The sequence below is a fragment of the Salmo salar genome, chromosome ssa01, assembly GCF_905237065.1.
Source record: "Salmo salar chromosome ssa01, Ssal_v3.1, whole genome shotgun sequence".
Taxonomy (NCBI): domain Eukaryota; kingdom Metazoa; phylum Chordata; class Actinopteri; order Salmoniformes; family Salmonidae; genus Salmo; species Salmo salar.
In genome coordinates this window covers 106,749,825-106,762,324 of record NC_059442.1, presented here as the reverse complement: position 1 = coordinate 106,762,324, position 12,500 = coordinate 106,749,825, and the positions used below count along the sequence as shown (strand labels likewise).

Below are 12,500 nucleotides of genomic sequence, written 5' to 3'. Positions count from 1 at the left end.
TGTAAGTTCAGTCTTCAAACGGACGGGCTAGATGCATAAAGTGCTTTAATTTCTAAACGGTAAAACAGATACGTATGAAAACACCCTTAAATAAAAGGTGACATTAGCTTCAATGTCTAAATACATATGAGGTGAGTGTGTGTGTGTGTGTGTGTGTGTGTGTGTGTGTGTGTGTGTGTGTGTGTGTGTGTGTGTGTTAACCTTGAGGCCCTCAGTACTGGAGCAGCTCAGTAGTGCTAGGTTGTCCCTCTCAGTGTGTGTGTGGCTAGGGTTCCAGGGCCACAGTTCATCATTAGTGTTAGCCAGGGACCACCAACACACTGCTACGTCCTGGAGACAGTTCAGATCCACACGCCTGCCCTGCCTGCGCCCTGGGGGGCCACGCACCTCCACACACGCCACCTAGAGAGAGAGAGAGAGAGAGAGAGAGAGAGACACTGTTACTACACACAATGTTACTACACACAATGTTACTACACACACTGTTACTACACGCCACTTAGAGAGAGAGAGAGAGAGACACTGTTACTACACACACCGTTACTACATACACCACCTAGAGAGAGAGAGAGACACTGTTACTACACACACCGTTACTACACACACTGTTACTACACACACTGTTACTACACACACTGTTACCATACACACTGTTACCACACACACTTTTACCATACACACTGTTACCACACACACTGTTACTACACACACTGTTACTACACACACTGTTACTACACACACTGTTACCACACACACTGTTACCATACACACTGTTACCACACACACACTGTTACTACACACACTGTTACTACACACACTGTTACCACACACACTGTTACCATACATACTGTTACCACACACACACTGTTACTACACACACTGTTACCACACACACTGTTACCATACACACTGTTACCACACACACACACTGTTACTACACACACTGTTACTACACACACTGTTACCACACACACTGTTACCACGCACACTGTTACCACACACACTGTTACCATACACACTGTTACTACACACACTGTTACCACACACACTGTTACCACACACACTGTTACTACACACACTGTTACTACACACACTGTTACCACACACACTGTTACCATACACACTGTTACTACACACACACTGTTACTACACACACTGTTACCACACACACTGATACCATACACACTGTTACCACACACACACTGTTACTACACACACTGTTACTACACACACTGTTACTACACACACTGTTACCACACACACTGTTACCACACACACTGTTACCACACACACTGTTACCATACACACTGTTACTACACACACTGTTACCACACACACTGTTACCACACACACTGTTACCACACACACTTATACCACACACACTGTTACCATACACACTGTTACCATACACACTGTTACCACACACACTGTTACTACACACACTGTTACTACACACACTGTTACTACACACACTGTTACCATACACACTGTTACCACACACACTGTTACCATACACACTGTTACTACACACACTGTTACTACACACACTGTTACTACACACACCAGCTAGAGAGAGAGACACTGTTACTAGGATTTCTTTCCCTAGGATGTTGAATGTTGAGAGGGGAGGTGAAGAGACAGCTAATGCCAGGCCACAAGAAACCATTATCTCTGTCTGTCTCCCTCCCTCCCTCTGACTCCCTCCCTCCCTCCCTCTGTCTCCCTCCCTCCCTCTGTCTGTCTCTCTCCCTTCCTCTGTCTCTCTATCCCTGTCGTTTCTCTCTCTATCCCTGTCTTTTTCTCTCTCTATCCCTGTCTTGTTCTCTCTCTATCCCTGTCTTTTTCTCTCTCTATCCCTGTCTTTTTCTCTCTCTATCCCTGTCTTGTTTTCTCTCTATCCCTGTCTTGTTCTCTCTCTATCCCTGTCTTTTCTCTCTCTATCCCTGTCTTTTTCTCTCTCTATCCCTGTCTTGTTCTCTCTCTATCCCTGTCTTGTTCTCTCTCTATCCCTGTCTTTTTCTCTCTCTATCCCTGTCTTTTTCTCTCTCTATCCCTGTCTTGTTCTCTCTCTATCCCTGTCTTTTTCTCTCTCTATCCCAGCCCTGTTCTCTCTCTATCCCTGTCTTTTCTCTCTCTATCCCTGTCTTTTTCTCTCTCTATCCCTGTCTTTTTCTCTCTCTATCCCTGTCTTTTTCTCTCTCTATCCCTGTCTTGTTTTCTCTCTATCCCTGTCTTGTTCTCTCTCTATCCCTGTCTTTTTCTCTCTCTATCCCTGTCTTGTTCTCTCTCTATCCCTGCCCTGTTCTCTCTCTATCCCTGTCTTTTTCTCTCTCTATCCCTGTCTTGTTCTCTCTCTATCCCTGTCTTTTCTCTCTCTATCCCTGTCTTTTCTCTCTCTATCCCTGTCTTTTTCTCTCTCTATCCCTGTCTTTTTCTCTCTCTATCCCTGTCTTTTCTCTCTCCATCCCTGTCTTTTCTCTCTCTATCCCTGTCTTGTTCTCTCTCTATCCCTGTCTTGTTTTCTCTCTATCCCTGTCTTGTTCTCTCTCTATCCCTGTCTTTTCTCTCTCTATCCCTGTCTTTTTCTCTCTCTATCCCTGTCTTGTTCTCTCTCTATCCCTGTCTTTTCTCTCTCTATCCCTGTCTTTTCTCTCTCCATCCCTGTCTTTTCTCTCTCTATCCCTGTCTTGTTCTCTCTCTATCCCTGTCTTTTCTCTCTCTATCCCTGTCTTTTCTCTCTCTATCCCTGTCTTGTTCTCTCTCCATCCCTGTCTTTTTCTCTCTCTATCCCTGTCTTTTTCTCTCTCTATCCCTGTCTTTTTCTCTCTCTATCCCTGTCTTTTTCTCTCTCTATCCCTGTCTTTTTCTCTCTCTATCCCTGTCTTTTTCTCTCTCTATCCCTGTCTTTTTCTCTCTCTATCCCTGTCTTTTTCTCTCTCTATCCCTGTCTTTTTCTCTCTCTATCCCTGTCTTGTTCTCTCTCTATCCCTGTCTTTTCTCTCTCTATCCCTGCCCTGTTCTCTCTCTATCCCTGTCTTTTCTCTCTCTATCCCTGTCTTTTTCTCTCTCTATCCCTGTCTTTTTCTCTCTCTATCCCTGTCTTTTTCTCTCTCTATCCCTGTCTTTTTCTCTCTCTATCACTGCCCTGTTCTCTCTCTATCCCTGTCTTTTTCTCTCTCTCATTCACTCTCCCTCCCTCTCTTTATCCCTCTTTCATTCTACTTCCATCCTTGTCTCTCTCCCTCCTGCACTTTTCCCCTCTCTCATTCCCTCTCCCTCCCTCTCTCATTCCCTCTCCCTCCCTCTCTCTTTCTCTCTCCCTCCAAAATGTTGTAGAATACAGACAACACAAGTCACATCATCAAAGACCCTTTCTTACCCCTGACATATCAACCCCCCGTTTTTTTAAACATTCGAAGCCAAGTGTGATTTCAGTCACAACAAAGATCATCCATTTATTTGGATGAGACTTCTTGGTCATGCACACCCCCCCTCCCGCACGCGCTCCAGTCCTTAGCGCTACGCGGCGGCGCTAAGCTAACTGCTAACGCTGCCATTATCACATTACTAGCAGGCTTTTGTTGGGGCACGGGAGGGCTATGCGGGGTGGGACAGGGGGGATCTGAAAGCAATCGCTCCTGCCGTACGTCTGGCTCCAGAAGCAGGGGCCTGATAAGGGGATCCCCCTCCCCCTCCCTCCCCTACCCACTAGCCCTCCTGGATGGTACAGCCCAGCCCTGGTCCACTGGATGGTACAGCCCAGCCCTGCTGGTCCACTGGATGGTACAGCCCAGCCCTGGTCCACTGGATGGTACAGCCCAGCTCTGGATGGTACAGCCCAGCCCTGGTCCACTGGGCTAAACTAGAAAAAGAGGCTGCTAGCTAATCCCCCAGAAAGTGGTTTTGATTATTGCTGACCAGCAAACGCCAAAAAGAAGAAAAGATGGGAAAGCAAGGAGGAAAGAAAAAGGGTGGAGGAAGGAGACAGAGAGACAAAATGGAGGACAGAGGGAAGGGGGTTAAAAGATATGTGTTGTTTATACATCCATTAGTACTTGGTTGATTGTCTGTTAATCCATGTGAGTTTATTGTTGTATTCCTTCATTTATTTATGTATCAATTTATTATTTTCATTCTTCACGTACACCAGTCATCTTCTCTTCCGATGATCTTTCCTTCCTACATCCCCTCTCCTCTCTCTCCTCCATTCCTATATTCCCCTCTTCTCTCTCTCCTCAATCGCAAATATCCCCTCTCCTCTCTTCTCACTCTCCTCCATTCCTACATCCCCCACTTCCCTCTCTCCTTAATCCCTATATCCCCTCTCCACCATTCCCCTCTTCTCTCTCTCTCTCTCCTCCATCGATATATTCCCTCTTCTCTCTCTCCTCCATCCCTATATCCCATCTTCTCTCTCCTCCCTCCCTCACTCCCTCCCTCTCCTCCATCCCTTTATCCCCTCTTCTCTCCCTCCTCCATCCCTCTATCCCCATCTTCTCTTTCCTCCCTCCCTCCCTCCCTCACTCCCTCCCTGCCTCCTCCATCCCTATTTTCCCATCTTCTCTCTCCCCTCCCTCCCACCCTCCCTCCCTCCATCCCTATATCCCCTCTTCTCTCTCCTCCATCCCTATATTCCAGTCCATCTGTATATTCCCCTCCATCCCTATATTCCCCACTTCCCTCCCTCCCTCCCTCCCTCTTCTCTCTCTCTCCTCCATCCCTATATTACCATGCCTATAACTGTGCTGTGACTGTCACTAGTGTAGTGAATAGTCTAGTGTGCGTATGCATGTATGAATAGAGCTGCTGACTCTGTTTGTACCTCCATTGTGTGTTCCGGGCAACAGATAAAGCTCAATGAAAGACTATTTGAAATGGGTCAGACAATGATCTGAGGAACATAAAGACATGGACCACACTACCATACCTGCAATGTCACCTGTCTGTCTCATTGGGGCTCGGTGTGGGCGTGTTAGGGGACCGGTGTGGGGGGGTGAGACGTGTGTTCCCCCAAGCACCCAGAGAGCTCATTACAGCATTGTGGCCCGCAGAGCGTGGCGGCACGTCCCAAAAATATGCTCATTTCCAAAATAACAACCCCAAACCACCCCCACCCACATTAATAATGTAGGGGTAGACGGACCAACGACTTTAAACAGCACCACATTAATAATGTAGGGGTAGACGGACCAACGACTTTAAACAGCACCACATTAATAATGTAGGGGTAGACGGACCAAAACAGCACCACATTAATAATGTAGGGGTAGACGGACCAACGACTTTAAACAGCACCACATTAATAATGTAGGGGTAGACGGACCAAAACAGCACCACATTAATAATGTAGGGGTAGACGGACCAACGACTTTAAACAGCACCACATTAATAATGTAGGGGTAGACGGACCAACGACTTTAAACAGCACCTCATTAATAATGTAGGGGTAGACGGACCAACGACTTTAAACAGCACCTCATTAATAATGTAGGGGTAGACGGACCAACGACTTTAAACAGCACCTCATTAATAATGTAGGGGTAGACTGACCAACGACTTTAAACTTTAGCTGGTATAGTGGTCTCACCATACGGCTGGTATAGAGGTCTCACCATACGGCTGGTATAGAGGTCTCACCATACGGCTGGTATAGTGGTCTCACCATACGGCTGGTATAGTGGTCTCACCATACGGCTGGTATTGAGGTCTCACCATACGGCTGGTATAGAGGTCTCACCATACGGCTGGTATAGTGGTCTCACCATACGGCTGGTATAGTGGTCTCACCATACGGCTGGTATAGAGGTCTCACCATACGGCTGGTATAGTGGTCTCACCATACGGCTGGTATTGAGGTCTCACCATACGGCTGGTATAGAGGTCTCACCATACGGCTGGTATTGAGGTCTCACCATACGGCTGGTATAGTGGTCTCACCATACGGCTGGTATAGTGGTCTCACCATACGGCTGGTATAGAGGTCTCACCATACGGCTGGTATAGAGGTCTCACCATACGGCTGGTATAGTGGTCTCACCATACGGCTGGTATAGAGGTCTCACCATACGGCTGGTATAGTGGTCTCACCATACGGCTGGTATAGAGGTCTCACCATACGGCTGGTATAGAGGTCTCACCATACGGCTGGTATAGAGGTCTCACCATACGGCTGGTATTGAGGTCTCACCATACGGCTGGTATAGAGGTCTCACCATACGGCTGGTATAGAGGTCTCACCATACGGCTGGTATAGAGGTCTCACCATACGGCTGGTATAGAGGTCTCACCATACGGCTGGTATAGTGGTCTCACCATACGGCTGGTATAGTGGTCTCACCATACGGCTGGTATAGAGGTCTCACCATACGGCTGGTATAGTGGTCTCACCATACGGCTGGTATAGTGGTCTCACCATACGGCTGGTATAGAGGTCTCACCATACGGCTGGTATAGAGGTCTCACCATACGGCTGGTATAGAGGGCTCACCATACGGCTGGTATAGAGGTCTCACCATACGGCTGGTATAGAGGTCTCACCATACGGCTGGTATAGAGGTCTCACCATACGGCTGGTATAGAGGTCTCACCATACGGCTGGTATAGTGGTCTCACCATACGGCTGGTATAGTGGTCTCACCATACGGCTGGTATAGAGGTCTCACCATACGGCTGGTATAGAGGTCTCACCATACGGCTGGTATAGAGGTCTCACCATACGGCTGGTATAGAGGTCTCACCATACGGCTGGTATAGAGGTCTCACCATACGGCTGGTATAGAGGTCTCACCATACGGCTGGTATTGAGGTCTCACCATACGGCTGGTATAGTGGTCTCACCATACGGCTGGTATAGTGGTCTCACCATACGGCTGGTATAGAGGTCTCACCATACGGCTGGTATAGAGGTCTCACCATACGGCTGGTATAGAGGTCTCACCATACGGCTGGTATTGAGGTCTCACCATACGGCTGGTATAGTGGTCTCACCATACGGCTGGTATAGTGGTCTCACCATACGGCTGGTATAGAGGTCTCACCATACGGCTGGTATAGAGGGCTCACCATACGGCTGGTAAATCCTGGGCATTAATATGTAGTTGATCCTCCTTTGCTGCTATAACAGCCTCCACTCTTCTGGGAAGGCTTTCCACTAGATGTTGGAACATTGCTGCGGGGACTTGCTTCCATTCAGCCACAAGAGCATTAGTGAGGTCGGGGACTGATGTTGGGTAATTAGGGCTGGCTCGCAGTCAGCGTTACAATTCATCCCAAAGGTGTTTGATGGGGTTGAAGTCAGGGCTTTGAGTAGGCCAGTCAAGTTCTTGACACCGATCTCGACAAACCATTTGTATATGGACCTCGCTTTGTGCACAGGGGCATTGTCATGCTGAAACAGGGAAGGGCCTTCCCCAAACTGTTGCCACAAAGTTGGAAGCACAGAATCGTCTAGAATGTCATTGTATGCTGTAGATTTCCCTTCACTGGAACTAAGGGGCCTAGGCCTGAACTATAAAAAACAACCCCAGACCATTATTCCTCCTCCACCAGACTGTACATTGGGACAGGTAGCGTACTCCTGGCATCCGCCAAACTCAGATTTCCAGATGGTGAAGTGTGATTATGTCACGCCCTGACCTTAGAGATCATTTTATATCTCTATTTTGGTTGGTCAGGGCGTGAGTTGGGGTGGGCATTCTATGTCCTTTTTTCTATGTTTGGTATTTCTTTGTTTCGGCCGGGTATGGCTCTCAATCAGGGACAGCTGTATGTCGTTGTTGCTGATTGGGAGCCATACTTAGGCAGCCTGTTTTCCTTTGGGTTTTGTGGGTGGTTATTTTCTGTTAAGTCATTTGTTACCTGACATAACTGTTTAGCTGTTGCACTTTGGTTTTTTGATTCAGTGTTCATTCAAATAAATTTCACGATGAGCACTAACCACGCTGCGCCTTGGTCTACTCTTTCAGACGGCCGTTACAGATTAATCACTTCAGAGATCACGTTTCCTCTGTATGTGGCTGTTCAGCCATGGAAACCCAATTTATGAAGTTCCCAACAAACAGTTCTTGTGCTTACGTTGCTTCCAGAGGCAGTTTGGAATTCTGTAGTTTTTTGGAATTCTGTAGTTTTTTTAAAATTCAGACAGTTTTTACATGCTATGTGCTTCAGCACTCGCTGGTCTCGTTCTGTGAGCTTGTGTGGCCTACCACTTCACAGCTGAGCCGTTGTTGCTCCTAGACATTTCCACTTCACAATACCAGCACTTACAGTGACTGGGGCAGCTCTAGCAGGGCAGGAGTTTGACAAAATTATTTGATTGAAAAGTGGTATCCTATAACGGTGCCACGTTGAAAGTCACTGAGCTCTTCAGTAAGGCCATTCTACTGCTAATGTTTGTCTATGGAGGTTGCATGGCTGTGTGCACAATTTTTATACACCTGTCAGCAGCGGGTATGGCTGAAATAGCCCAATCCACTAATTTGAAGGGGTGTCCTCATACTTTTTTATATATAGTGTGTGTGTGTGTGTGTGTGTGTGTGTGTGTGTGTGTGTGTGTGTGTGTGTGTGTGTGTGTGTGCAGTGTGTATATAGTGTGTGTGTGTACTGTGCCTTGAGTTCTGATGGGGAGAGTTTCTCCAGTCGGTGGCTGGTGTCAGGTGATCCCTGGTTCTTCCTGTTCAGATAGACTACACACACCTGGCTCTTCTCCAGGAATGACAGCAGCAGCAGCCTATCACTGAGCACCGCTGGGGATGACATCACACACAAAGGGTAAAGGTCAAGGTCTTAGACGGTGTGGTGCGTGTGATCTGAACTGTTTAGATAGGTATGAGCAGTGTAATAGTGGAGCGTCCACCTTCCTTCCTTCCTTCCTTCCTTCCTTCCTTCCTTCCTTCCTTCCTTCCTTCCTTCCTTCCTTCCTTCCTTCCTTCCTTCCTTCCTTCCTCCCAAACATTGAATAGTTAGGACAGCGTTTCCCAAACTCCCCCAAGGGGTGCATGTTTAGCTTTTTGCCCTAGCACCACACAGCTGATTCAGCCCATTAAAGCTTTTGCCCTAGCACTACACAGCTGATTCAGCCCATTAAAGCTTGTTGCCCTAGCACTACACAGCTGATTCAGCCCATTAAAGCTTTTTGCCCTAGCACTACACAGCTGATTCAGCCCATTAAAGCTTGTTGCCCTAGCACTACACAGCTGATTCAGCCCATTAAAGCTTGTTGCCCTAGCACTACACAGCTGATTCAGCCCATTAAAGCTTTTTGCCCTAGCACTACACAGCTGATTCAGCCCATTAAAGCTTGTTGCCCTAGCACTACACAGCTGTGTGAGTCCATTAAAGCTTTTTCCCTCGCACTACACAGCTGATTCAGTCCATTAAAGCTTTTTGCCCTAGCACTACACAGCTGATTCAGTCCATTAAAGCTTGTTGCCCTAGCACTACACAGCTGATTCAGTCCATTAAAGCTTTTTGCCCTAGCACTACACAGCTGATCCAGTCCATTAAAGCTTGTTGCCCTAGCACTACACAGTTGATTCAGTCCATTAAAGCTTTTTGCCCTAGCACTACACAGCTGATTCAGTCCATTAAAGCTTGTTGCCCTAGCACTACACAGCTGATTCAGTCCATTAAAGCTTTTTGCCCTAGCACTACACAGCTGATCCAGTCCATTAAAGCTTGTTGCCCTAGCGCTACACAGCTGATTCAGCCCATTAAAGCTTGTTGCCCTAGCACTACACAGCTGATTCAGTCCATTAAAGCTTGTTGCCCTAGCACTACACAGCTGATTCAGTCCATTAAAGCTTGTAGCCCTAGCGCTACACAGCTGATTCAGTCCATTAAAGCTTGTTGCCCTAGCACTACACAGCTGATTCAGCCCATTAAAGCTTGTTGCCCTAGCGCTACACAGCTGATTCAGTCCATTAAAGCTTGTTGCCCTAGCACTACACAGCTGATTCAGTCCATTAAAGCTTGTTGCCCTAGCACTACACAGCTGATTCAGTCCATTAAAGCTTGTTGCCCTAGCACTACACAGCTGATTCAGTCCATTAAAGCTTTTTGCCCTAGCACTACACAGCTGATTCAGTCCATTAAAGCTTGTTGCCCTAGCACTACACAGCTGATTCAGCCCATTAAAGCTTGTTGCCCTAGCACTACACAGCTGATCCAGTCCATTAAAGCTTGTTGCCCTAGCACTACACAGCTGATTCAGTCCATTAAAGCTTTTTGACCTAGCACTACACAGCTGATTCAGTCCATTAAAGCTTGTTGCCCTAGCACTACACAGCTGATTCAGTCCATTAAAGCTTGTTGACCTAGCACTACACAGCTGATCCAGTCCATTAAAGCTTTTTGCCCTAGCACTACACAGCTGATTCAGTCCATTAAAGCTTGTTGCCCTAGCACTACACAGCTGATTCAGTCCATTAAAGCTTGATGATGAGTTGATCATTTGAATCAGCTGTGTAGCGCGAGGGGCAAAACAACTGAAATGCGAGTCCCCTTGTGGTCCCCAGGGCTGAGTTTGGGAAACTCTGAGGTGGACAAAGGGTTAAGAAGTGAATTGGGACCAGCTGTGAAACACTACGGTTTCGCCCCGCTCTACGCCCTACAGTAGAGCTACGATCCTTGTTGACATATTTCATGATAGAACTAAGCAGCCATAGAATCCTTTTCTAAAAGTCTCTGTTTTTTAAACTCTCCCTTCATCCCAATTTCAACAAGGAGCTGTGACTGCATCACACAGAGCAGTAGATTACACATATTTTACACCATCAAAGTATTACCGGCTGCTATTTGGCAGACAGAGGCCAAACGGGACATATACCTCACAGTTAACCCAACACACACACACACACACACACACACACACACACACACACACACACACACACACACACACACACACACACACACACACACACACACACACACACACACACACAGGCACACGCACACACAGACACACACAAACACACACACACGCAGTAAGCCCCCATTGCACATCATGTCAACATGTTGCTCAGAGGTTGGCGTGTGTGTGTCTACATATTTCTCATTCAGTCAGTCAATGGAATAGCATTAAGTGGATTTTAAGGGGTCTGTTTACCCCTGCCCCTAATCCCCCCCACATCAGCCACCTGGTCTCAAGTGGTCCAACCAACGCCCCCGGTCCATCCTCAATCCCAAATCCTTCATTTAGGATTTTGTTGTTGATCGGATTAAATATAATCTAATAATCCCGTTTATAGACACTCTAGTCAGATCAATACCAAACGGACCATTTTAACTTGTTTATGAGTAATCTATAGCTGTGTCCCAAAAGGCCCCTTATTCCCTATATAGTGCACTACTTCTTGACCAGGGCCCATAGGGAATAGGGTGGCATTTTGGAACATGAAAAACCTTATGCGTAATGTATTAGAAAGACACTTTATGCATGACTTTGTTTAGGGAGAGTTAAGGCGATCATTGATGCTGGTATTTTATAATCATGGTGGACCAGTAGCATTAACAGAAATACCAGATAAAGTCTTTAATACAGGACATATTATCAGGCATAGCGTTCCAGATATACACACCCAACTGTCCTGATTTCACATTGTATTTTTTCCCTCTCATATTCTGAAATGATATTTGCCCGATTTCTCCCTCTCGGAATGCTAGCGTATTAATTATTCATTTTTCACGCAACCACAGCGTGCGTCAGAAGCATAATTATACACACTCGTACACAAACATAGCACAAGCCATTGCTAATTGCTGTGTAGGTTACTAAATCTAGTGTGTGCATGAGTGTCTGTGTGTGCATGAGTGTGTGAGCCAATTCAAAGCAAGGTATGAGAACAGTACATGTCATTTTTTCTTCTCCCCACCATTTTAATTGGTTTAATTGGTTTAATAAACAGATACATTTTAACGAGACGGGGTTTAAGTGCAAATCAGGGTTTGCAGAGCTTGGTGAATAGAGTTTCGTTTAGCAGGATCAAGTGCAATTTCATCCCCTACTAGTCTCGAAGGGCCCACAGGCTACTGGTCTGAAGAGGAGAAGAGGAGGAGGAGAGGAGGAGGAGAGCAGGAGGAGGAGAGGAAGGAGAGAAAGGGAGAGAGGAAATGAGAGCAGGAGGAGGAGAGGAGAGAAGGAGAGAGGAAATGAGAGCAGGAGGAGGAGAGGAGAGAAGGAGAGAGAAGAGGAGAGAGGAAATGAGAGCAGGAGGAGGAGAGAAGGAGAGAGGAGAAAAGTAATACAAAAGTAAAGCATCTTGAGAAGAGAAGGAGAGGAGAGAGAAGGAGAGGAGAGAGATGGAGAGGTGAGGGATGGAAAGGAGAGGGATGGAAGGGAAAGGGATGGAGAGATGAGGGATGGAGAGGAGTGATGAGAGGGATGGAAAGGTGAGGGATGGAAAGGAGAGGGATGGAGAGATGAGGGATGGAGAGGAGGGATGAGAGGGGTGGAAAGGTGAGGGATGGAAAGGAGAGGGATGGAGAGATGAGGGATGGAA

The 12,500-nt window shown here is 46.9% G+C and overlaps 1 protein-coding gene across 1 annotated transcript in view; it reads right to left on the bottom strand.

Annotated features, from left to right (window-relative positions):
- The window catches only part of LOC106593770 (WD repeat-containing and planar cell polarity effector protein fritz homolog), a 142,292-nt gene that overhangs the window by 124,921 nt on the left and 4,871 nt on the right, over nt 1-12,500 (bottom strand). The window contains exons 2-3 of the mRNA XM_045698680.1: nt 8,608-8,744; nt 202-402 (exon numbers count right to left, since the gene is read on the bottom strand). Coding sequence (XP_045554636.1) covers nt 202-402; nt 8,608-8,744 — 338 coding nt within the window. The remainder of the gene's footprint in view (nt 1-201; nt 403-8,607; nt 8,745-12,500) is intronic.